Source organism: Lutra lutra, chromosome 8 (genome assembly GCF_902655055.1).
Source record: "Lutra lutra chromosome 8, mLutLut1.2, whole genome shotgun sequence".
Classification (NCBI taxonomy): domain Eukaryota; kingdom Metazoa; phylum Chordata; class Mammalia; order Carnivora; family Mustelidae; genus Lutra; species Lutra lutra.
Window position 1 is genome coordinate 16,875,090 of NC_062285.1, and position 27,613 is coordinate 16,902,702.

At 39.0% G+C, this 27,613-nt stretch overlaps 1 protein-coding gene across 1 annotated transcript in view; it reads left to right on the forward strand.

Moving 5' to 3' along the window:
• C8H10orf67 (chromosome 8 C10orf67 homolog) overlaps positions 1-27,613 on the forward strand; it is a 158,705-nt gene that overhangs the window by 102,429 nt on the left and 28,663 nt on the right. The window contains exons 11-14 of the mRNA XM_047743397.1: positions 15,546-15,605; positions 16,398-16,477; positions 16,552-16,617; positions 22,623-22,710. Coding sequence (XP_047599353.1) covers positions 15,546-15,605; positions 16,398-16,477; positions 16,552-16,617; positions 22,623-22,710 — 294 coding nt within the window. The remainder of the gene's footprint in view (positions 1-15,545; positions 15,606-16,397; positions 16,478-16,551; positions 16,618-22,622; positions 22,711-27,613) is intronic.

The following is a 27,613-nucleotide window of genomic DNA, read 5'->3' on the forward strand; positions in this document are numbered from 1 at the left end:
GGCAGAGGCTTAACCCACTGAGCCACCCGGGTGCCCCTTAATTTTGAACTATTTTTTTCCTCTTTATGTTTTAGTTAGGGGAATTTCTTTTGTCCTACCTTCAAATTGATGAGTCATCAGAGAAATTCATTTGTTTTTTCATTTCTTAGAGATTTTATTTATTTATTCATAAAAGAGAGGCAGAGGCAGAGGGAGAAACAGGCTCCCCAAGGAGCAGGGAGGCCGATGTAGGACTCAATCCCAGGACCTGAGCCAAAGGCAGCTGCTTAACCATCTGAGACACCCAGGGGCCCAAATTCTTCATTTTTAGTGTTATCTTTTTCATTTCTAGTATTTCCATTTAACTCTTTATGTATTTTTTCATCATTCTTCTGAAATTCATTATTTATTATCATCCATGTTGTTAACCTTTTCTCCCAGCTTTTTTAACATTTTAATTATAGTTATTTATAGTTATTTTAAAGTCCCCATTTGATAGTTCCAAGATCTGGATCATCTTTGAACCTGGTTCCATTGATAGCTTTGTCTCCTGACAACAGGTTCTTTATTCCTTGCCTTTTTCTGTCTCATAATTTTTGATTAAATACCAAACATCCTGTGTAGACTAGTAGAAATGGAAGTAAATAGTATTCACATCTGGAAAGGGCATTCCTCTTTTTATATCAGATTGTTATGGTAACGAGTTGAGCCAATCTAGCTACAAGTTGAATTGAGTTGAGTTTGGTGGTTGCTGTGGTTCTTCTTAAAGGACTGAGGCCACAATACTCCTTTTGCAGTAGGTATGTGCTTGGAGTGGGAGTGAGAGGAACAGAATGCTTTTCTCTGTGAGCTGCTCCTCCCTCGACTTTGCAGAATCTGTCCACTTGTGCCACAGAGGAAGTCTTTCTCTAGGTTCCTATCCCTCCCTCAGTAGTAGGCAGCTCTTCTTTGGTAATCCATAAGTGAGGAAAAAAGGGTTCTCTCTTGTTCTATTTCAGACCAGCCTTTGGGGAGTGCTGTGTTCCTGGGCCTTAGAGGTGGGCTTTCTCAGGACTCCTGCCCTTCCTGCCTGTGGTGCTCTACCTCTGCCTGTATCTAAAGCTGACCTTGGGCAGGAGTTTCCTGTCCCTCCTGCAACAGTAGAAACCTCCACTTGGTATTATTACAGACTCCAAGGCCCAAGACAATTGCTTACCAGGGAAGGAAAATGTTGCTTTTGTTTTTTTCCCCTTACCATAATATGCCTTCGCCAATGCCCTGGAAGCAAGAAGCTTTGCTGCCCTCCCCAGCAGCTGAAAGTTTTTCTTTCCTACGAAGGAAAGCTCTGGGAGAAGTGGGTGGGACTTGGTGCCTTACACTTCTCCACTGATCACCTTCTTTGAGTCTGATTGGCCAGAGAGTTTGCTTCCCCTCTCCCAGGGACTTAAGACTTTTCCTTCTATCTCAGGGAAGGTACTTTTCTCTTAGCGTCCGCTGGTCCCTTCCTGAAGCCTGCACCATTAACAAGTGTCTTTGCCCTGCCCTCAATAACCCTCCTGAGCATCTGGTAGGAGATGGGATAAAAAGCTGAGGATGAGTGTGAACTCCCCTTATGTCCCCCCAGCTAGTTCAAACCGCTCTGTTAACCCATTCTTGCATTTCAGTGGTTCCATACATTTTTTCTTATTTTTCTTACCTGCTTGTGTTGCAACTGGTGGGTGCTGCCTCTGCTGTAGGTGAGACCATGCATCATATCTCCCATTGGAAGGTCTTGTTCCTCTTTGGAATTCATGTTGCCTGGTTGTGACCTCCGTTCTCTGATGGGTCCCAGAAAGTCTGTGACTTTGTAGTCTATCAGGATTATTCTAGTAATTAGTATAGCAGTGGCTTTTTTTTTTTTTTTTTTTTTGGCATCCTATGTGGGATGCCAGCAGTCTGAATTTTTTTTAAATAAAATATTCATACTTATAGCAAATTTTCTCAATAAAGAAATGTCAAAGAAGAAAGTAAAGAAGAATCCTGCCACCCAGAGGTAATTATTAAAAACTCCTTGTGACCATCCTTTCAGACAAATCTTGATGCAGATTTGCACATACACCAATCAATGTATATAATAAATTTCATACAGTATTTTACTCCATGGAGCTTGCATAATTTACTAAACCAACTTCTGTCAATTTAAGAGAGACTTCCAGAGATATTGTTTCTATTCTTTGGCTATTATAATCAAGGGCTTCATCATCTTTAGTTGAGACATTTCCATCATGGAAGAGTTTTGAGTACAAATTTTTAAGATTAGTTTGATAGGAGGTTTAGATGTAAAGTCTAGGATGATCTAGAGCCAGGGGAGGAGGCCTCATCCACATAAACTTTTGTCCTGAGATTTGCATACAGCCTGGATCAGCCTGGATTCTGTAGGGCTTTGTAGCCCCCCATCATCTGCCAAGATGTCTGAAAGCCCCCTGGCAGACAGGAAGTGGCCCCTTGAGGCACATCAAATGGGCCTTGGGCTGCATCCAATGAAGACTTGTCCTATTTTTGAGAGAATTCCCTAGCTTAACAATGTTGTTAGAAGAAAATTCACGGTGATATATGTAGATAAATGTTTTATTTTTACTTTTGGCCTATTCAATGATTAATGCTAGCTTGCATACATCTCATATTTTATTTCAATATTCCTAATTCCCCAGTTTCTTTTCTCCAAATTGTCAGCACACAGACTGGTTCTCCTCTTTTCATGGGCTTGTCATTCCCCCAACTCCTCTACCAACCAGCATGCACTGGGACATACTAGTGTTTAAAAAATAGGTGTTTGGGTTAAAAAAAAAAAAAGGAATGTTAATGTAAAAGTCAAGATTAATGAAATTTTAGGGGCAGAAGATGATCTTTCTTCATGATGAGATAGAAAGATTGTTTTGATAGTAATATATTTAATGGCTTAAAGGAGAGAGAGGTAAGGAGGGAGGAAAGCCCACAAAGGATGGCCAAAGTTTCAGAAGAGGGATATTTGTGGAAATTAGGAGAAAGAAGAGAATGTAATGACTCCTTCATGGACAAGAAAAGGAGAAAGTGGATCTGATAAGAAATATGGTTAATCTAATGGCGATTAATAAACAAAATTTCACATCTTCTGTTATTACAAACCTTGCTGTTGATTCCTAATTTAGAAAGTCAGCATGTTTTTAACATGTTTGCAGTGCTAAAAATGAAGAACAAACTTAAGAATTATAATCTCTGTTATAAATGAACCTGATTTCTTAATTTTATGATTTTTTGATTATATATATAAATTCAACAAGAAAATGAGAACCACTTATAACAAATTATTTCTAATCACAATTTTTGGTTATTTTTATAATTATTCAATTTACATTTTCCTACTTAGGAAGTTATCTGCTTTTCTATTAATATTACCATTCATTTTCACCTCTATCTGTTGTTTAGCAGTCCAATGTTTGCACCTGTCAATGAAGCAGCCACATAAAGACCAGCATGCGTATTCCAGAGAAAGTGGAATGTCAGCAGCTGACAAAACAAAATGACGGTTTAATGTGCACAGAGCCAGGATTCAATATAACATGCTCTAGTAGAGTTGAAAGTTCAACTTAAACTGGAGAGCAAACACTCTAGTCTACATGTGGTGCTTTTTTTTTTTTTTTTAAATGAAAAGAGAAGCTATCTAAGTCCTTGTAGAAGTATTGTCTTTTGGAGAGATTGAATAATTATTTGCTTTATAGAAGATATGGTATAGCAACAGTCTTATCTTTAGTTATTAAAGAGTTGATCATTATGTGAGAGGCAGGAAAAGGGAGCCTTGAAAAATTGGAACTCGTTTTTACTATATGTGAATGTAAACAGAGTCTTTTTGATAAACTTTCAATTATGGATATGACTTTGGATATAGTGAAGTAAATAAATACAAGGTCTTTCTACATGGGAACTTATTTTCTTTTACCAGATTGCTTTCCTAACTTTTTGTGGATTACTTTTTAAAATTTGGGTTAATTTTTTTTCCATTAGCATACTGGCAAGTGCCCTCCAAAGCTTGGAATTCTTAACCCCAGTGATTTCCTCCGTCCATTGTTAACCAAATGGCAGTGAACATGCTCTGTACTCCTTGTGTCTGAGGGAGAGAGGGGGTTCCAGGGGATTATGCCCTTTGAGAACAAAGAAGTGGAAAGATTCTAAAAAGTGCACGCCTCTCACTTTGGTCATCTTCACGGTTTTGAATCCATGGAAGGCTAACGATAACAAACACTTTCGGTTTTTGGTTTTTGTTAGTGTTCCTGTATCTTAGGCTTTGTTTTTGTTTAGCTTCCTGTCACATGGGCCACGGGAAGACTGAGTCATGGTCCGTAGCAGTAGTTGGTGGTTTCTTCTAGGGAGTTTGAGATAGCATGTCAACAAGTAAAGGAGCATTTATTTGGGTAGTTCTAGGGCCCCAAAGGGCTCTCCAGGACTGTGAGGACCAATGGAGTAGGAGTTAGAGTTTTGAGAACTAAGGTAAGAGCAATGGGTTAGGGTTCCAGGTTTGAAAATTCCCTATCAGCCAAGGATAAATCAGAACTGTAGGTCAGCCACAACTGGACACAGGTTTCATCCCTGACCTTCTGCTTTTCGCTCTCTGTAAATTTTATGAATGGTCTTGTCTAAGTGTTCAGCTTCAACTAAAATATTGGTGACTCCAAATTCTATGTCTAGGATTAACCCCGCTCCCAAATTCCAGGCCCTTGTCTCTGTTGCCTATTATATGTCATCATTTGAATGTGCCCTGGGTTTCTCAAACTCTAAGTATCCGAATCCAAACTTACCAAATTCTTCTTCATTAAATAAGAAAAAAATACTAGCATACAAAATTGTCTCTACTTTGATTATTTTTTTTTCCTTGTCTTAGTGAATGATACCATTGTCCATCTAGTTGCCCAAATAAGAAATTCCAGGCAGGTGCCTTCTCACTCAGAGTGCCCTAAGTGCTGCCTCTTTCAAAATGCCTCTAAATATGTCCCTTCTGCTTCAACCCTGTCCTGTTTTCTGTTGTACCTTTAGTTCCTGGAATGCTTCCTGTCACAAAGTAAGAATTCAGCAAATATTTAGTGAGTGAAAGAACAAAGAGAACAAACAGCCATTGGCTCCATAAGAAATATGATTAATTCAGGGAATGAACAAAAAAGACATTTTTAAAATAAATATATTTGGGGAAACATTCATGAGAAACTTCTCCATTAAGGAGGGACAGGCAACTATGGGAAAGGAATAGTATAAGGAAAAGAATAATTTCTTGAAAGTAACAACAACAATAACAACAACAAAACAGCAATGGGCAGGGCTGAATAATAAGACTGACACAGCTGAAGACCCAGATAATAATCTGGAAGAATGGTGGCTCAGTTGGTTAAGTGTCTGACTCTTCATTCTGGCCCGAGTCATGATCTCAGGGTTGTGATATTGAACTCCACATTGGGTTGCTTGCTTAGCACTGAGTCAGCTTAAGATTCTCTCTCTCCCTTTCCCTCTGTCCTTTCCACCACACTCTCTCTCTCTCTTTTAAATCAATCAGCCAATCAATCTTTAAAAAAATAATCTGGAAGGTTAAGTGAACAAAGTCTCTTAGAACATGGTGTAAAATGGCAGACAAATTTTGAGAAAAGTTAAACTATGGAGGATGAATCTAAGAGATCTAATACCTTTCTAATAGAGTTTTCAGGAAGCAAGACAGGTACAACGGAAGTAAGACAGCAGTAAAAGAAATAAAAGAAAATTTCCATAAACTAAAGCGAAGAAACATTAAGGTTCAGATGGGAAAGCCCCATTAAGTGCTAAATGGGATTAAAAAGAAAAGCAGAGAATCTGTTGTATTTCATTAAATCTCATATGCTAGTGGTTGTAAGGCACATCCTTATTTTAGGTACCATGAGCAAAACTATTGCCTATTAAATTATGATGTGCACACCAGTTATAAGGCATCTCAGTTTCAAAAATGTTAAAACATTGAGTGGGACATAAAATATGTCTTAGAATTGATGAAAACATCAGGTACATCCTGGTGAAACTTTAGGTCTCTAAGAATTAAGAAGAGAGGAGGAGTCAAGATGGCGGAGAAGTAGCAGCTGAGACTACTTCGGGTAGCGGGAGATCAGCTAAATAGCTTATCTAAAGATTGCAAACACCTACAAATCCAACGGGAGATTGAAGAGAAGAAGAACAGCAATTCCAGAAACAGAAAATCAACCACTTTCTGCAAGGTAGGACTGGCGGAGAAGTGAATCCAAAGCGACGGGAAGATAGACTGCGGGGGGAGGGGCCGGCTCCCGGCGAGCGGCAGAGCAACGGAGCAAAATCAGGACTTGTAAAAGTCTGTTCCGCTGAGGGACATCGCTCCAGAGGCTTAACTGGGGTGAAGCCCAGGCGGGGTAAGCGCGGCCTCAGGTCCCGCAGGATCGCAGAAGGATCGGGGGTGTCTCAGTGTCGCAGAGCTTACCGGTATTAGAACGGGGAAGCCGGCTGCAGAGACAGAGCCGAGGAGTGACTCTCAGCTCCGGGTTGCCTTGAACCGGTCGCAGGCTCGGTCAGCTCGGAGCGCGGCCGGAGGCCAGGGTGACGGGAGTCATTTGGCGCTGTTCTCTGAGGGCGCACTGAGGAGTGGGGCCCCGGGCTCTCGGCTCCTCCGGGCCGGAGACCGGGAGGCCGCCATCTTCATTCCCGCCCTCCAGACTCTACGGAAAGCGCTCAGGGAACAAAAGCTCCCGAAAGCGAAAGCGAACCCGAGCGGATGACTCAGCGCGGCCCCGGGTAAGGGCGGTGCAACTCCGCCTGGGGCAAAGACGCTTGAGAATCACTACAATGGGCCCCTCCCCCAGAAGATCTACGGGAAACCCAGCCAGGACCAAGTTCACTTACCAAGGAGAGCGGCAGAATTCCAGAGGAGAAGAAAGCAAAGCACGGAACTCATGGCTTTCTCCCCATGATTTTTTAGCCTTGCAGTTAATTTAATTTTTTTTTCTTTGTCAATTTTTTTTTCTTTTTCTCTTCTTCTGCTAAATTTTTTTTTAACTTTTACCGTTTTCTTTTTTTAACGTTTTTTAAATAGTTTATCTAATATATATATATATTTTCCTCTTTTTATATTTTTTCTTTATCGGCTTTCTTTTTTTTAATAGTTTATTCTTTTTTCTTTTTTTTTTCTTTTTTCTTTCTTTCTGAACCCCTTTTTATCCCCTTTCTCCCCCCTCACAATTCGGGATCTCTTCTGATTTGGCTAAAGCATATTTTCCTGGGGTTGTTGCCACCCTTTTAGTATTTTACTTGCTCCTTCATAAACTCTTATCTGGACAAAATGACAAGGCGGAAAAATTCACAACAAAAAAAAGAACAAGAGGCAGTACCAAAGGCTAGGGACCTAATCAATACAGACATTGGTAATATGTCAGATATAGAGTTCAGAATGACGATTCTCAAGTTTCTAGCCGGGCTTGAAAAAGGCATGGAAGATATTAAAGCAACCCTCTCAGGAGATATAAAAGCCCTTTCTGGAGAAATAAAAGAACTAAAATCGAACCAAGTTGAAATCAAAAAAGCTATTAATGAGGTGCAATCAAAAATGGAGGCTCTCACTGCTAGGATAAATGAGGCAGAAGAAAGAATTAGCGATATAGAAGACCAAATGACAGAGAATAAAGAAGCTGAGCAAAAGAGGGACAAACAGCTACTGGACCACGAGGGGAGAATTCGAGAGATAAGTGACACCATAAGACGAAACAACATTAGAATAATTGGGATTCTAGAAGAAAAGGAAACAGAGAGGGGAGCAGAAGGTATATTGGAGAGAATTATTGGAGAGAATTTCCCCAATATGGCAAAGGGAACAAGCATCAAAATTCAGGAGGTTCAGAGAACCCCCCTCAAAATCAATAAGAATAGGTCCACACCCCGTCACCTAATAGTAAAATTTACAAGTCTTAGTGACAAAGAAAAGATCCTGAAGGCAGCCCGGGAAAAGAAGTCTGTAACATACAATGGTAAAAATATTAGATTGGCAGCAGACTTATCCACAGAGACCTGGCAGGCCAGAAAAAGCTGGCATGATATATTCAGAGTACTAAATGAGAAAAACATGCAGCCAAGAATACTATATCCAGCTAGGCTATCATTGAAAATAGAAGGAGAGATTAAAAGCTTCCAGGACAAACAAAAACTGAAAGAATTTGCAAATACCAAACCAGCTCTACAGGAAATATTGAAAGGGGTCCTCTAAGCAAAGAGAGACCCTCAAAGTAGTAGATCAGAAAGAAACAGAGACAATATACAATAACAGTCACCTTACAGGCAATACGATGGCACTAAATTCATATCTCTCAATACTTACCCTGAATGTGAATGGGCTAAATGCCCCAATCAAAAGACACCGGGTATCAGAATGGATAAAAAAACAAAACCCATCTATATGTTGCCTACAAGAAACTCATCTTAAACCCGAAGACACCTCCAGGTTTAAAGTGAGGGGGTGGAAAAGAATTTACCATGCTAATGGACATCAGAAGAAAGCAGGAGTGGCAATCCTTATATCAGATCAATTAGATTTTAAGCCAAAGATAATAATAAGAGATGAGGAAGGACACTATATCATACTCAAAGGAACTGTCCAACAAGAAGATCTAACAATTTTAAATATCTATGCCCCTAACGTGGGAGCAGCCAACTATATAAACCAATTAATAACAAAATCAAAGAAACACATCGACAAGAATACAATAATAGTAGGGGATTTTAACACTCCCCTCACTGAAATGGACAGATCATCCAAGCAAAAGATCAACAAGGAAATCAAGGCCTTAAATGACACACTGGACCAGATGGACATCACAGATATATTCAGAACAATTCATCCCAAAGCAACAGAATACACATTCTTCTCTAGTGCACATGGAACATTCTCCAGAATAGATCACATTCTTGGTCCTAAATCAAGTCTCAACCGGTATCAAAAGATTGGGATCATTCCCTGCATATTTTCAGACCACAATGCTCTAAAGCTAGAACTCAATAACAAGAGGAAATTTGGAAAGAACCCAAATACATGGAGACTAAACAGCATCCTTCTAAAGAATGAATGGGTCAACCAGGAAATTAAAGAAGAATTGAAAAAATTTATGGAAACAAATGATAATGAAAACACAACGGTTCAGAATCTGTGGGACACAACAAAGGCAGTCCTGAGAGGAAAATATATAGCGGTACAAGCCTTTCTCAAGAAACAAGAAAGGTCTCAGGTACACAACCTAACCCTACACCTAAAGGAGCTGGAGAAAGAACAAGAAAGAAACCCTAAACCCAGCAGGAGAAGAGAAATCATAAAGATCAGAGCAGAAATCAATGAAATAGAAACCAAAAAAAACAATAGAACAAATCAACGAAACTAGGAGCTGGTTCTTTGAAAGAATTAATAAGATTGATAAACCCCTGGCCAGACTTATCAAAAAGAAAAGAGAAAGGACCCAAATAAATAAAATCATGAATGAAAGAGGAGAGATCACAACGAACACCAAAGAAATACAGACAATTATAAGAACATACTATGAGCAACTCTATGCCAACAAATTTGACAATCTGGAAGAAATGGATGCATTCCTAGAGACATATAAACTACCACAACTGAACCAGGAAGAAATAGAAAGCCTGAACAGACCCATAACCAGTAAGGAGATTGAAACAGTCATCAAAAATCTCCAAACAAACAAAAGCCCAGGGCCAGACGGCTTCCCGGGGGAATTCTACCAAACATTTAAAGAAGAACTAATTCCTATTCTCCTGAAACTGTTCCAAAAAAATAGAAATAGAAGGAAAACTTCCAAACTCATTTTATGAGGCCAGCATCACCTTGATCCCAAAACCAGACAAGGATCCCAACAAAAAAGAGAACTACAGACCAATATCCTTGATGAACACAGATGCAAAAATTCTCGCCAAAATACTAGCCAATAGGATTCAACAGTACATTAAAAGGATTATTCAGCACGACCAAGTGGGATTTATTCCAGGGCTGCAAGGTTGGTTCAACATCCGCAAATCAATCAATGTGATACAACACATTAATAAAAGAAAGAACAAGAACCATATGATACTCTCCATAGATGCTGAAAAAGCATTTGACAAAGTACAGCATCCCTTCCTGATCAAAACTCTTCAAAGTGTAGGGATAGACGGCACATACCTCAATATTATCAAAGCCATCTATGAAAAACCCACCGCAAATATCATTCTCAATGGAGAAAAACTGAAAGCTTTTCCGCTAAGGTCAGGAACACGGCAGGGATGTCCGTTATCACCACTGCTATTCAACATAGTACTAGAAGTCCTAGCCTCAGCAATCAGACAACAAAAGGAAATTAAAGGCATCCAAATCAGCAAAGAAGAAGTCAAACTATCACTCTTTGCAGATGATATGATACTATATGTGGAAAACCCAAAAGACTCCACTCCAAAACTGCTAGAACTTGTACAGGAATTCAGTAAAGTGTCAGGATATAAAATCAATGCACAGAAATCAGTTGCATTTCTCTACACCAACAACAAGACAGAAGAAAGAGAAATTAAAGAGTCCATCCCATTTACAATTGCGCCCAAAACTATAAGATACCTAGGAATAAACCTAACCAAAGAGACTAAGAATCTATACTCAGAAAACTATAAAGTACTCATGAAAGAAATTGAGGAAGACACAAAGAAATGGAAAAATGTTCCATGCTCCTGGATTGGAAGAATAAATATTGTGAAAATGTCTATGCTACCTAAAGCAATCTACACATTTAATGCAATTCCTATCAAAGTACCATCCATTTTTTTCAAAGAAATGGAACAAATAATCCTAAAATTTATATGGAACCAGAAAAGACCTCGAATAGCCAAAGGAATATTGAAAAAGAAAGCCAAAGTTGGTGGCATCACAATTCCGGACTTCAAGCTCTATTACAAAGCTGTCATCATCAAGACAGCATGGTACTGGCACAAAAACAGACACATAGATCAATGGAACAGAATAGAGAGCCCAGAAATGGACCCTCAACTCTATGGTCAACTCAGCTTCGACAAAGCAGGAAAGAATGTCCAATGGAACAAAGACAGCCTCTTCAATAAATGGTGTTGGGAAAATTGGACAGCCACATGCAGAAAAATGAAATTGGATCATTTCCTTACACCACACACGAAAATAGACTCAAAATGGATGAAGGATCTCAATGTGAGAAAGGAATCCATCAAAATCCTCGAGGAGAACACAGGCAGCAACCTCTTCGACCTCAGCCGCAGCAACATCTTCCTAGGAACATCACCAAAGGCAAGGGAAGCAAGGGCAAAAATGAACTTTTGGGATTTTATCAAGATCAAAAGCTTTTGCACAGCAAAGGAAACAGTGAACAAAACCAAAAGACAACTGACAGAATGGGAGAAGATATTTGCAAATGACATATCAGATAAAGGGCTAGTGTCCAAAATCTATAAAGAACTTAGCAAACTCAACACCCAAAGAACAAATAATCCAATCAAGAAATGGGCAGAGGACATGAACAGACATTTCTGCAAAGAAGACATCCAGATGGCCAACAGACACATGAAAAAGTGCTCCATATCACTCGGCATCAGGGAAATACAAATCAAAACCACCATGAGATATCATCTCACACCAGTCAGAATGGCTAAAATGAACAAGTCAGGAAATGACAGATGCTGGCGAGGATGCGGAGAAAGGGGAACCCTCCTACACTGTTGGTGGGAATGCAAGCTGGTGCAACCACTCTGGAAAACAGCATGGAGGTTCCTCAAAATGTTGAAAATAGTACTACCCTATGACCCAGCAATTGCACTGCTGGGTATTTACCCTAAAGATACAAACGTAGTGATCCGAAGGGGCACGTGCACCCGAATGTTTATAGCAGCAATGTCTACAATAGCCAAACTATGGAAAGAACCTAGATGTCCATCCACAGACGAATGGATAAAGAAGATGTGGTATATATACACAATGGAATACTATGCAGCCATCAAAAGAAATGAAATCTTGCCATTTGTGACGACGTGGATGGAACTAGAGGGTATCATGCTTAGCGAAATAAGTCAATCGGAGAAAGACAACTATCATATGATCTCCCTGATATGAGGGAGAGGAGATGCAACATGGGGGGTTGAGGGGGTAGGAGAAGAGTAAAAGAAACAAGATGGGATTGGGAGGGAGACAAACCATAAGTGACTCTTAATCTCACAAAACAAACTGAGGGTTGATGGGGGGAGGGGGTTGGGAGAGGGGGTGGGGTTATGGATATTGGGGAGGGTATGTGCTATGGTGAGTGTTGTGAAGTGTGTAAACCTGGCGATTCGCAGACCTGTACCCCTGGGGATAAAATATATGTTTATAAAGCTGTAAAAAAAAAAAAAAAAAAGAAAAAAGAAAAAAGAAAGGATGAATACCCAAGTTTTGTAGCAACATGGACGGGACTGGAAGAGATTATGCTGAGTGAAATAAGTCAAGCAGAGAGAGTCAATTATCATATGGTTTCACTTATTTGTGGAGCATAACAAATAGCATGGAGGACAAGGGGAGATGGAGAGGAGAAGGGAGTTGAGGGAAATTGGAAGGGGAGGTGAACCATGAGAGACTATGGACTCTGAAAAACGATCTGAGAATTTTGAAGGGGTGGGGGGTGGGAGGTTGTGGGCACCAGGTGGTGGGTATTGTAGAGGGCACGGATTGCATAGAGCACTGGGTGTGGTGCAAAAATAATGAATATTGTTATGCTGAAAAAATAAAAATTTAAAAAAAAAAAGAATTAAGAAGAGAAAAAAAAAAACAGTTTACCTGTAATGGAACACAAACGAGGAAACTAATTTTCTCATTGTCATCACTGGTTGCTACAAGAAAATAAAACAAAGTTTTCAAAAGGAAAAAAATTTCGAATCCTAATTCTTATATCCAAACTAAAGTCTCAACTGAGTAAGAGAAATAAAGATATTTTTGAATGTGTGAAACTCAAAAAGTTTACTATACTTGGAACCTGTTTAAAAAAATTATTCAAGAACGTAGAGAGAATCCAATATGCAGGATGATAAGGATGCAAGAGGAAGGAGAAAGTCAGTGTGACTCAGAAGGAAGGGGAGCTAGAAAATGAAAAGTTGTAACATTAGAGCACACTGGGAAGAGCCTCCTTTCAGTAGCAAAGCTTAGTTACAGGTTCACTTACAGTCTTCCCTGTGGAGCCAATTATACTTCTTGGTCCTACGGTAAGTAATAGCTGCAGAAACACATTTCACTTTTTAGAATCAGGCTGTAGACAAAGCGTGGGGTACCTAATTATAGTTTACGAAAAATCCTATAGGGCACCTGGGTGGCTTAGTTGATTAAGCAACTGCCTTCAGCTCAGGTCATGATCCCAGAGTCCTGGGATTGAGTCCCGCATCGGGCTCCCAGCTCCATGGGGAGTCTGCTTCTCCCTCTGACCGTCTCCTCGCTCATGCTCTCTCTCTCTCTCTCTCTCAAATAAATAAAATCTTAAAAAAAAAAAAAAAGAAAAATCCTATAGACATTAACAATGTAAAAATAACATGGCTTCCAAAAACTGGGAGGTTGAGAGAGAAGAGTGTTAGGGGGGACAAAAGATTAAATAAACCTCCCATCTTTCTCAGCAGGGAGTTAATAAATCAAAATATAGAAGTTTATATATTTTGAAATGATAATAAAGGCAACTATGATATGAGCTAAACATTTGCAAATTAAAAAAAAAAAAACAGGCATCTGGGGGAGATACAGAAGGTGGAAGGTAATGTGAATGCTTTAAATTCTTAATCTTTATTTGTGGAGAAGCCCAAATCAATAAGGACTGTTATTTATTTACAATAATGATGAGAAAAATGAAAACAAAACACAATGAGCAAACAAAACTTTAGCTTCTGGGAAATGAGAGTTTCAGGTTCGTGAATGCTATTTGTAGTTTGTTTTAAAAATGCATGTATTATCTATTACAAAAAATCTAAAGTAATACAAGGGGCGTCTGGGTGGCTCAGTTGGTTGAAGGCAAACTTTTGATTTCGGCTCAGGTCCTGATATCAGGGTCATAGGATTGAGCCCCTACTGGGGCTCGTGCTCAGCATGGAGTATCCTTGAAATTCTCTCCCTCTTCCTCCCCCTCTGCTCCTTGCCTCCACTTGAGCATGCACGTGCTCTCTCTCAAATATATATATAAAATCTTTAAAATAAACTAAAGTAATATGAAGAAGCCAATAGGGTGGTGTATAGAAATAAACAATAATATATGCAACTTGCCTGGCACAGAATCGGCGCTCAATAAACTATAGCTTTTATGGCTGTTACTACAAATCTTGTTGTTTCTTTATTTGTGGCAGTTGATGTCAGCTGTGTTCCCTCTGTTCCTTCAGATATAAATAAAATTGGTTCAAACCCACCTTCTGTGCTTTGTGGCAGCCTAGAGCATGTCCCAGGCCCACAGATGCCCATAGCATCTTCTGGTGGTTGTCTCCATGTCTGGCTCCTTCTTCCATAGAACTAAGTCAGTTCCCAAGTTTCACTGTGCTCTGCTTCCCATTTTGTTTAATCAGACCTTGAATTCCGTCCAATTCTGTGATGTCTACTAAAAAAACCCACTCTCAGGACCTTTTTGTATATGTAAATTTGGGGAGATTGAAGAAGGGAGGGGACAGTGACCAGGCATCAACAAGATGACATTTCAAATTGAATAGTGGCCATCACCCCTGGAACTGGTCACTGGTGACGTTACCACACCAAGCCTTGTGGCCTTGCCTGGCCTCCCTCTCTCTCTCTCTCTCTCTTTCTCTCTTCCCAGTCCTTCTAATTACTCAAGGGGAGCTATCTCTAAGTTCTAACACCACCAAGCCTTGTGGCCTTGCCTGGTCTTTCTCTCTTCCCAGTCTTTCTAATTACTCAAGGGGAGCTAGCTCTAAGTTCCTTTTACTTTATTCTGCAGAACTCTCTAGTTCTGGACCTGGCTCTACACCTTCCTGGGTGGGGCCCACCTCACCAAGGCGGGCAACAGATTCAAGGTCTTTTGGGTCACAGAACCCACCGGAGAGGTAGTGGTAGTAATAAGGAGTCCCTTCTTCTGTCTTTTGTGTAGGAACCCACAGATAGCTATCCAAGCAGATTTTTATATTCAGTATGTCTTCTCACCGTCATGTGCTCCTATCATCAGAGAGATAACAGTGGTGAAAAGTCATTATAATCATCATTTAAAATAAAGTCTTCTTAAAGCTTTTGACTTCACTGAATAATAACTGACTGCTTCATTTTTAAAAACTATAATAGTAAAATTTGCCCAATATGAGTGCAGAGAAATGTACCTTGAAAAGATGGTAGTAGGAAAGTTGGTCTTAATGGGCTGTGATTATGCAGTTGTAAAGGCAATGTACAAAAGCCCTGGACTTCGTACAAGAGAAGGCCGAGAAGACCCCTGTGGGACTATGGTTTGCATATTCTAAGGCTCAGTTGCCTGTCTCTAAGCTGCAGAAAAACCACATCTTTATGCACTGATTTGAAATGTTATATTTACGTTGGTTTATTTTCACACCAGGTGAAGCACGTAAAACCAGCTGCGGTGCAAGAAGAAAAGGTGAAATTGCCAGTGGCTAAGGTATATTATTGATTAATATGACCATTACTACTAACATGCTTACTGTTTATATTGATGCTGGCTATTCTGCAAAAGTGGCAATGACTTTGAAAGCTACACCGAGAGTCAGTCTTATGAAGAGACAAAGGACCTGATTCCCACTGTAGTCTGATTCTGGAGTACGTCTCTGTTGGATCCAAAGAAATCTCTCTCATTCACGATATGCCTCCAATTCCACTGTTAGAGATTCATTCCTTCTCCTAAACTTTGTCCCCTTGTAAAATATAAACAGTCCTGAGAAATGGATGACATAAAGCTCTCATGGGATTGATTTGATCAGATCCTTTCCTGAGAACAGTTTTGGTAAGAAAAAGGAAGGAAGGAAGGAAGGAAGGAAGGAAGGAGAGAGAAAGAAAGGAGAGGAAGGAGGGAAGGAAGGAAGGAAATAAATAGAGTAACTGAAGCAGCTCCTGCCTTTAATGAGCTGGAGAGGTCACAGTGAGAGAGGGAAAACAAAATTTAGAAAAAGGGATACCTGGTAGGGGGAGGCATGATGAAGATACGTTTTGATTGTTTTATAATATTGTTTAGAACTGGCTGCCTTTGAATGAATCACTTACAAGACATGGAGGATGGATCTTTAATTCTTATAATTTATGGGGATTTGCAAGTAAACATAACTCACTATTCCCTCAAATTCTTTTTGATAGGTAGACTATGCATGCTATGTAATAGAAATAGCTTTTCAGATTTATGGAGAAACAGAATATATTATTCATTTCATTCACTTGGTGATGCATTTTCTATTGAAAGGCTGAAGACACACGTGTTTTGGAGAAGCAAATACAAATACTAAAGGCTGATTTAGAAAATGAAAAAAAGAAGACAGAAAGGTACTAGTAATAATGAAGCATAATTGTTCATGTGTGGCTAATACAACATTTAACCATCTATAAATCTATTACAGATTTAAGAAAGAATCAGAACAGATAAACAAAAACTGGGAAAAGAAGTTCTATATTCTCAGGAATAGGTATGTGGGGATATATATAAATTCTATTTATAAAAATGTGACTAATCATCTTTTAAGGTGATTGGGAGCCTTGCATTTTTTCTGTGCATATTAATTAATATGGAATGCCAGCATCCACCTTTAATAAGAAATGCAAAGTAATTGGCTTAAAATAGAAGAGTTGTCAAAGTCACTTCAAAGAAAAAATGATGGAAGATTTTATTTCATTCCCCCAACTCTGTATTTCAGTTTTAAAGGATCAACAGGACAGACAGCCTGTTCTTGGTTTCTGGCTTAATCAGACCTACCTAGTCATCTTCCCTCATGGGGCTATTAAAACAGTTTCCTGTTCATTTGCACATCATAATATTTAACTGGTCTAGATCTTCTTTATAAAATTGTTTTATATACTGGATCCTCTATCCTTTCACAGACAAAACAGTACCAATTCCTTAAATTCTCAGATCTGTCCTTCGCTCACATAATCATTTTATCTTCCCCATGTCACCTTTGCCTTTTTAAAAGTGGAGTAAGTGACTAGTGTAAAATTCTGGAAAGGCTAAAAGTAACACCAAGTAGAGAAAATGCCTATTTTTTCCCCTTGTCCTAACATGTTAATTTAAAACATCTATATTCTGGCCATAATGTCTCCCAGATTCTCTTCTCTTTATCACACGTTGGAAGTTCCGTTGTAAGATTTTCTCCCAGTCAAGGAGCATTCAGGACAGGATGTATTCAGGGTTGGTCTGATGTCAGAGGTCAAGCACGAGACTCACACAGGACTTCATGGGCCGATAATGCCTTACATTTGCACAGCAACCCATAAGCATACACAATGACCGTGAGGGCATATGAGAGAGAGGGAGAAAAAACATAAAATCCTATACGTTGCTGCATACATCACCCTGAAGTAATCCCAGGGGGGACATGGAGAATCCTCGTGCTAGCAGGAGTACCATCAGGTGGTGAGAGAAAGATCTCCTCCTTTTGGTAAAATGTTCTGCTTTGCACTCTTGCTTGTGCTTCAGGTCTGTGCTGGTAACGCTCTGTGCTCTGAAAAACGTGCATCTTAATTTCTGCTCTAACTACCTCGTACAGGTACTCTAAGAGCAGAGTACAGACACAGGTGAGAAACGGGAGACTGAAACGGGCTTAAACAGGCTGAATTTAATTTCCCTAAACATGGATTGTGGATTCTCTCTGAAACTAGGACTCTCTTTTCCTGACTTATTTCTGTGGGGTTCAGGTTTTTTTTTTTTTTATAAGATTTTATTTATTTATTTGAGAGAAAGAGAGAGAGAGAGAATGAGCAGGGGTGGGGGTTGTGGGCAGAGAGAGAGAGAGGGACAAGCAGACCCCCACCAGGGAGCCGGTAGCAGGATTCCTTCTGGGGCTTGATACACCAAATGAGCCACCCAGGCGCCCCTGTGGGGTTGACTCTGATCCTTAATGTTTACCCTTCCCTCTGTCCCAGTGGTCATCCCATATTTCAATGACCATTTACAAGAATGTCTCAGTTTTACTTCAAGTTGATTTGCTGTTCATCAAGATGGTCTACGTTCACTTCATCATTTTGGTCTAGGCAGACTTTAAGTTGTTATCTAAACATTTGGAATAGCAGCAAGTATGATTACCTATTTTCTATATGTTTTCTCACTTAATTGACTAATTGGGACATAATGCCGGGACATAACCCATCGTCTCTCTCGTGTGGTTGCATCAGCAAACACTCATTCAAGGTGATATACAACAGAGACTGTGTGTAATCCCACGTACCGTGTCATGGTGTGGGATGGATACTAACAGTGCAGTCACAGATTTATTATTTATTTCAAAGAAATCATTTTTCCTTTGTTGAATTTTTCTCATATTTTTGTTTTCTTTTCATTAGTTTCTGTTCTCATCTTCATTGTTTTCTTCCTTCTACTTCCTTTGAGTATGATTTGTTATCCTTCCTGAAAAGAAAGCTGAGATCATTGGTTTTCAGATTTTTTTCTTCTACTACAAACATTTCAGCCTATACACTGTCCTCTAAGCCCTGCTTCAGTTGCATCCCACAAATTGCAACATGTTACATTCTATTGTTCAGTAGAAAACATTTTCAAATTTGATTTTATTTTCTCTTTGATCCATGGGTTATTTAGAAGTGATATGTTTTATTTCCGGGTAGTTGAAGATTGCCTAATTGTGTTTCTAGATTAAGTCTACTGGGCTCAGAGAACCTACTCTGAATTATTTCAATCTGCTAAAATTTTTGATACTTGTTTTCTGCTCAGCATATTGTTGATTTTGGAAAAATGATTCATGTACACTTAGAAAGAAGAGGAATTCTTTCACTGGGTGCAGTGTTTTATATATTTCAATTAGGCCAAGTTTAACCATTGTATTTTTTGTATCTTTTAATCCTTAAATTTTTGCTACAGTTCCGACTATTAAGATAGGAGTATTAAGTTTTCCACTGTGCTTATAGATTTATCTATTTCTTTTTCAGTTCTGTCAATTTTTGCTTTAAATATTTTATGGCTTCGTTGCTGGATACCTACAAATTCAAATCCTGGTATCTTATTATGAAGCTAGCATGTGTACGTATCATTATGAGCCATCCCTCTCTATCTGTAAAATGCTTCCTGCTTAATGTCTATTTCATCTGGTGTTAATATAGCTCTATCACTCTTCATTGATTCAGACTGCATGGTGCTTTTTCCCCAGATTTTTTTCTTTCAACCTATCTTGTTTTATATTTGAATGGGTCTCTTGTAAGAAGTGTAGAGCTGCATTTTTCATCTGACTGCCTGCCTTATTTATTTTATTGCCCTACTTGATTTACTTTTAGTGAGATTACTGGTATTGCTGGGTTTGTATCTACCACATAACACTTTTTTTTTTTCTATTTAGCCAACCTGTTTCTTCTTCTCTCCTTTTCACCTTTTTTTGAACTAATCAACGTATTTTTATTCCATATTTTCTTCTACGGACTTGTTAGTTATTCATTCTTTACTCTTTTTGAAATTTTAACCCACATTCTTTGCTTACCACAGTCTTCTACAAATTTCTATTTACTACTTCCTCAAGAATTCTAGAACCTTAGAGTCATCATGTTGTACACCTGAAACCAACAGGATAGTGCAAATCAATTATATTTCAATGAAAAAGAAAAAAAAGAAAGAATTCCAGAACCTTAGAATATTTTAGCTCCATTTAACCTCCTCCCACATTTTCATTTTAATTCCATACAAATGTTTAACACCATCGAACATTATAATTATTGCTAGGCGTAGTCAGTATTCACTTCCGTTAACATTTTTACTCTTTGAGCTTTTTATTTCTTCCTGCTTTCAATGTGTTTCCATCTGGGATCATCTTCCTCCTGTCCCAATAGCTCTCTTTAGTTTTTCTTTTCGTATAGGTTTGCCGGCAACTAATTCCGTCAGCTTTCCTTTGTGGGAAAATGTCTTTATTTTACCTTCATGATTGAAGAATAACTTCTCTGAGTGTAGAATTTTTCTGTGCTAGTAGTTTTTTTCCCTCAGCCTGTTCATGATGCCGGTGCATCGAGTACTGGCTTCTACCAGGCATGCTGAGACTTACCAACTATCATGTCTCCTCCTCTAGGATTCTAATTATATGTAAGTTGTGCCTTTTGACTCCAACCCACATGTTTCTTACACTCCTGTCTGGTTTCCTACTCTTTCCTCTATAGGCTTCACTTTGAATATATGTATTTTTTTATTGATCTGCCTTTGAGATGAATAATCCTGTCTGTGCTCTGCTGAATCCATCCTACTATTCAGCCCATGTAGTGACTTCTTAATATCATATATGATGGTTTCAGTTCTAAGATGACTAGTCATTTTTTTCAGTGGATTCCAATTCTGTGCTGAAATTCGCCATCTTTTTATCTATTTTTACCAAAATTTTGCTCTGTTTTCTTCATCATAGTGATATTAAAGTCATCATTGCTCTGCCTTTTTCTTTCTTCTTTATTTGTAAGTTTCCATTTTTTAAGCGCACATAGTAAATTATTGTATAGCAACTTTATTGGCTTATGGTTTATGTACCACCCTTTTAAAGGATGGTTTTTAGTGTATTCAGAGTTGGACAACAATTACCACTCCCTAAATCAGGACATGTCATCAACCCATAAAGGAACTCCATATCTATTGGCAGCCACACCCCATGGCCATCACTGCCAGCCATTAGCAACTAATCTACTTTCTGTCTCTATGACTTTGCCTGTTCTGGACATTTCATATGCACAGAATCATATGCTATGTGACCTTTTCTACACAGAATCATATGCTATGTGACCTTTTGTGACTAGCTCCTTTCACTTGGCATAATGTTCTCGAGTTCATCTGTTCATTGTTTTTGGTTGCCAAATAATACTCCATTGTGGGCGGATATACTACATTTTGTTTACCCATTCTTCCATGTGTAGACATTTTAATTACTTCCAATTTTTGGTTACTGTATATAATGCTGCTATTAACAGTCATGTACAGGTTTTGGTGTGGAACATATGTTTTTAATTCTCTTAGGCATATACTGGAAGAAATTGCTAAGTCATATGATAATTCTATGTTTAACATTTCGAGGAACTGCCAAGCTGTTTTCCAAAGTGGCTGCACCACTTTACAATTACACAACCAATGGATGAGAGCTCCCATTTCTCTGTGTTCTATCCAACACTTGCTATTGTCTGTCTTTTTGGTTTTAGTCATGCGGGGGCAGTTATGCAATGATACCTCATTGTGGTTTTGGCCCCTGAGACACACCCACTCTCTTCTAAGACCTTCCGTGTGACAGAACACTGGGATTTTTTTTGTTCCTTCCTAGTGGCTACCCAAAAGTTGTCCTTTATCTTCAGAATATGCTTTTCTGAGAGTGAATCTCCTACTTTGAACAAGATTTGCAATCTGGATAGGCTGAGAATTTCCCAAATTTTTAATATAGTTGTTGTGTTTCACTACATTATAATAATTATTTTTGATGCTCAATTTCTCCAACTGTAAGTTAGTAGGAGCCCTCTCCCTCAAGGTTTATTGCTCAAGGTTTACTACTGTGTTCTTTTGGTACAGTCTTTGATGACTCCCTTAACACTAAAATGTTCCAGGCTCGGCTTGGACATGTATCATCTTAGATCTAGAAACAGCCATTTCTGAAAGATGTCCTGACTCCTTTTAGGAAGAAATATTTTTAAAGGTACAGTTTGGGGGCACCTGGGTGGCTCAGTCAGCTAAACGTCTGACTTCAGTTCAGGTCATGGTCTCAGGGTCCTGGGATGGAGCCCTGCATGTAGCTTGGAGTTCAGCAGGGAGTCTGCTTCTCCCTCTCCCTCTTCTCTGCTGTCATTCTCTCTCTGTCTTCCTGTCTCTCTCTCTCTTTCTCAAGTAAATAAAATCTTGAAAAAAATTAAAAAAAAAAAAAAGCAAAACCACAGTTTGGGGTCAAGATGCTCATTGATACTGGGTTGTCATTCATTGCTTCTGTGGCTTTTCAGGGCTGGGAAATATGTCATTTTAAAAATGAAAAAAGCTGGGACACCTGGGTGGCTCAGTTGGTTGAGCAGCTGCCTTCGGCTCAGGTCATGATCCCAGCATCCTGGGATCGAGTCCCGCATCGGGCTCCTTGCTCGGCAGGGAGCCTGCTTCTCCCTCTGCCTCTGCCTGCCATTCTGTCTGCCTGTGCTCGCTCTCTCTCCCTCTCTCTCTGACAAATAAATAAAATCTTAAAAAAAAAAAATGAAAAAAGCAGAGATGGCTGGCTGACTCAGTCAGTAGAGCATACCACTCTTGATCTCAAGGTTGTGCATTCAAGCCCCATGCTGGGTGTAGGGCTTGCTTAAAAATAAAGCCTTTAAAAAATAGCTAAAAATGAAAGAAGTAACAAATTCATAATATTTCAAATTTTTTACTTGTATCCCTTTCACAATGAAAACTGTAGTTCCTAACCACATGAATGTGATATTAATTTGCTTTCTCTTATGATCTCTATACATTTTAATTTCACCATTTCTTTTATTGTAGCTTTCATGTCCTTAAAGATGAGATGTTTACCAGGCACACGTTGTTTCGTCAGTTTGCCGTGCTTACTGACACGTCCTTCAATTATATTGTAAGTACCTGTAATGTTTCGATATCGTTTGTCTCTTCGTTATTTGTACATGTCTTTTTGTTCTTATTTAACATTTATTGAGCCCCTGTCTGGAGAAAGTATGGGACAGTCATCCTGCTAGATACTAAAGACATGGGTCTGAGCGCCTGAACCCAAAGAGCTCACTCAGTCTGGTACGAGATAGAGATGCATAAACAAATCTTTTCAATGCAATGTGGTTGCGCTATAATAGAGGCAAAGTGAAAATTTCAGAGGATGGGTGACACTAGCTGGGACGTTTGTCAGTCTGACCACTGGTAGGCATAGATGGAATAAAAAGGAAATATCAAAGCTCAAGATCCAAGTGTCAGTCACTTTCAAAGGGGAAAAAGGAGGCAAAAGTACCTTTTCCTAGTACCAAGCCATTCATTTTCATACTAGAAGTCACTTGTAGAGAAAGCCCAATTTTAAAATAGACTATTTTTTTTAACCTGTTTACTTAATGTTTCTATTTGGGAGCTGTGATTGTAAAGGTAAATGAGATCCAGTGGAGAAATATATCCAGGAAATTTCAAATACTAAGAAAAATCACGTGCTATACATGCCATTGAGTTCCTGTCATGATGCCAAATATTGTGGGACAAGGTTTGCGGGAAAGAGCGCAAGAAATATGAAATCCAGGCTCTTGCTTTAGGAAGCTTCCAATCTAAAATTACTCTTAAAATTTTTTTCAACATTTTTTACTTTGACTTAATTTTCTAAATTTTAAGTTGCTGCAGGAGATGAAAGAACTTAAGAATGTTAGTATGATAACAAGAAATAATTTCTAATTTTTAACGAAGTTACCTGGTAATCTGAACCTTGCTGAATGAACTTTTAATACTTGACTCTCCTGAAATGTTCCCAGACTGGTTTCCATAGATAAGACTATCTAGTGTCTTGTTTCTCCTTTTGATTTTTCCTCTTCCGACTGAAGGTTACAGTTTCAACGGGAGTAATCCTCATTTCCGATATTTAATCAGCTGGACAAATAAAATATTATTAGACCCATGAGAATGTTGTGCTAACTCAAAAATCAGGCTTTTTTTTTTTTTTTTTTTTTTAGGATTACCTGATAAAACTGTCTGTTCCAAAGGTGAACTGGCCAGGTTTAATGAAACAGAGTTCTAAAATCTCAAAATTTACCCCGGTGCAGGTACATTGATAGATCTAGTCCTTGTCTTGAGAAAAATGTCTGCCTCGCCCTTGCTCTGTCTTCCCGTGGAGGAGGGCTAGTGCTCCGTCCAGCCTAGAATACGTCCATGTGCCATTACTTCTGTGGGATTCCAGGCTCATGACCCTTATTGATACGTCCACAAGTATATAGGCACTCGAGACCCTTGTCAGACTGGATAGCAAATATTGAAGAAAAATAGATGGGGGTGGGAGGTGGAGAGGAGGGAAAGGGAGAGTGATGAGTGAGTGAGTTTTAGGTTAACTAATTTTTCCTTGGTTCCCTACACCACTCCACAAATATTTACGGAGTGTAAACATTCACCAAGCACCATGCTTGTGAGATAGTGCCGTGACAAATAGGGCTCCTTCCTTTACAGACTATAAATTTCATGAGGGCACGGACTGGTCTGTCTTGTCAACTGTTTTACTCGCAGAGATTAGAGTAGCGCCTGAATTGCAGAGGAAAAAAATAGATATTAATGAGGAAACGTCACAAACTTTAAGTGACATATTTGAATAAATGCTATGAAAGAAAAGGGTTAGTATTTTCTTACTATTGAGGTAATATGGGTATGGGTATGGGAATGTTCACAAATGATTAAGTGTATCATTTGAAGTGTTTTGCCCTGTGCAGCCATCACCTAAATGAAAGGGTAGAACATTTCCATCCTCCCTGAAATTTCCCGGTGTCCCTTTCCAGACAATACCTTAGTCACATCCTCATGCCAGACAAATACTGCTCTGATTTCTATGACTGCAGATTAGTTTTGCCTGTTCTTAAAACTTACACAGTTGGAATCATACAGTATTCATTCTTTTATGTCTGGCTTATCTTAACTCAGTATAGTGTTTTAAGATTGACCCTTATTGGGTCACCAGGGTGGCTCAGTGGGTTAAGCCTCTGCCTCCAGCTCAGGTCATGATCTCAGGGTTCTGGGATCAAGCCCCGCATCAAGCACCACATCGGGCTCTCTGCTCAGCAGGGAGCCTGCTTCCCTTCTTCTCTCTCTGCCTGCCTATCTGCCTACTTCTGATCTCTGTCAAATAAATAAATAAATAAAATCTTTTTTTAAAAAAAGGTTGACCCTTATTATGTGCATGCCTACCAGCTGTTTCTCTGTTTTGCTGAATAACATTCTATTGTATGGATAAGCAATAATTAACAAATTATTGTTCCATTCTACTCTTAATGGACTCCTGGGCTGTTTCCAGTTAGGAACTGTTTTTGGGGGAAAAAAACGTGCTACAAACATTCTTGTACTAGTTATTTCCAGAAATATGTTTGTATAACTCTCAGGTAGGATTGGAATAGCTGGGACGCAGGAATATCAATGTTTAAGTTTATATTCCAAAGCGATTGTATCCCATTACTGTACCCCCAAAGATGCTACAGAGTTCTTATGTCCCGACATGATATTGTCACCGGCAATGATATTCATATACCGACATGATATTGTCAGTTTTTAAAGGTGGGCTACCCTGGGGCGCCTCCCTCCCTCAGCAGGGAGCCTGCTTCCCTCTCTCTCTCTCTGCCTGCCTCTCTGCCTACTTGTGATCTCTCTGTCAAATAAATAAATAAAATATTTAAAAAAAAAAAAGGTGGGCTACCCTAAAATAATGTCTCACTGAAGTTTTCAAAAATTGCATCCTGGGGGCGCCTGGGTGGCTCAGTGGGTTAAAGCCTCTGCCTTCAGCTCAGGTCATGATCCCAGGGTCCTGGGATCGAGCCCCACATCGGGCTCTCTGCTCAGCAGGGAGCCTGCTTCCTCCTCTCTCTCTCTGCCTGCCTCCCTGCCTACTTGTGGTCTCTGTCTGTCAAATAAATTAATAAAATCTTTAAAAAAAAATTGCATCCTGTAGTAATTAATGATGTTAATATCTTTTGCTGTGCTTATTGGCTAATTTTAGATCTTCTTTCCAAAAGGGATTATCCAAGTCTTTTAAATAAATTGTGGTGTATACATATAACTTAGAATTTACCATCTGAACTGTTTTCAACTGTGCAATTTAATAATGTTAAGTGCATTCATATTGCTGTGAAACTAATCTCCAGAACTCATTTCATCTTAGAAAAAGGAAACTTAAGGCCTTCTTGGGTGGTTAAGCATCCAACTCTTGATTTTGGCTCAGGTCATGATCTCAGGGTTGTGAGATGGAGCCCCACGTCAGGCTCTTTGTCAGTGAGGAGTCTGCTCGAGACTCTCCCTCTCCCACTGCCCCACCCTCCCCAACTAAAATAAAGAATCTTTTTTTTTTTTAGGATTTTATTTATTTATCAGATAGAGATCACAAGTAGGCAGAGAGGCAGGCAAAGAGAGAGGAGGAAGCAGGCTCCCTGCTGAGCAGAGAGCCCGATGCAGGGCTCGATCCCAGGACCCTGAGATCATGACCCGAGCTGGAGGCAGAGGCTTTAACCCACTGAGCCACCCAGGCGCCCCAATACTATTTTAAAATAAATAAATAAAATGAAACTGTATACCCATTTAATAATAACTCCCCATTCCCCTCCCTCCCATTTCTGTCTGTTTTTAATTATTATTGAGTTATAGCATTTTGTTACATATTCTGGATAGGAGTCCTTTGTCATACATATATATTGCAAATATTTATTCTTACTCTGTAGTTTTTCCTTCCATTTTCAGAGCAGTGCCTTTTGAAGGTCAGAAATTAAAAAAATTTTTTTTTAGAAAGTTTTAATTTTAAGGAAGATCCTTTTTTTTTTTCTGTGGGAGATTGTGTTTTCTGTGGCTGGACTGTATCTCCTATTCCTCATAAACTTACAATGTGATTTTGATCTTTCTTTTCCCATTGAATTTCACATTTCAGTGGTTCCTCTATTCTAATGGAATTGACAATGTATGTAGGAGTCTGTTCCTAAGCTCTCTATTTTATCTCATTGGTCTATTTGTCCTTTATCCAATACTATATTATCTTAATTAATGTAGTTTTATAATAAGTCTTGAAATCAGGTTATGTAAGTTCTGCCATTTTATTCTTTGTCTCCAAGCTTGTCATGGTAATTCTATTTTTTTTTTTAAGATTTTATTTATTTACTTAGAGAGCACCTAAGTGGAATGAGGGGCAGAGGGAGCAGCAAACCCCCACTGAGAAGGGAGCCCAATGCAGGCCTCAATCCCAGGACCCTGGGATCATGACCGGAGTTGAAGGCAGACGCTTAACCGACTGAGCCACCCAGGTGCCCTGTCTTGGCAACTCTATATCCTTAGTACTTCCATATATGTTTTAGAATCAGCAAATCAATTTCTTCCTTTCTTTCTTTTTCTTTCCTTTTTTTTTTTTTTGACTATTCTGACAGGTGTGAGGTGGTATCTCATTACAGTTTTGACTTGTATTTCCCTAACGATGAGTGATGTGGAGCATCTTCTTAGTTATCTGTTAGCTATTTATATATCTTCTTCAGAAAAATGTCTATTTGTGTCTTTGCCCATTTTTTAACCAGATTATTTCGTTTTGGGGTGTTCAGTTTCATCAGCAAATCAATATCTTTAAAAAAATATATCCACTAGGTTTTTGATTGAATCTCTTTAGCCAGTGGTTTACTTCAGAATCCAAAGAGCCATATAGCTACCAAATATCTAATCTAAATATGTAAATGACAAAGGTTTCTTATTAAAATTTGAGGCTATGCCTTATAGCAAGGTAGTAGATACAGTTAGCAGGTAAAAGCCCACTATGATTGTAGTTTTTG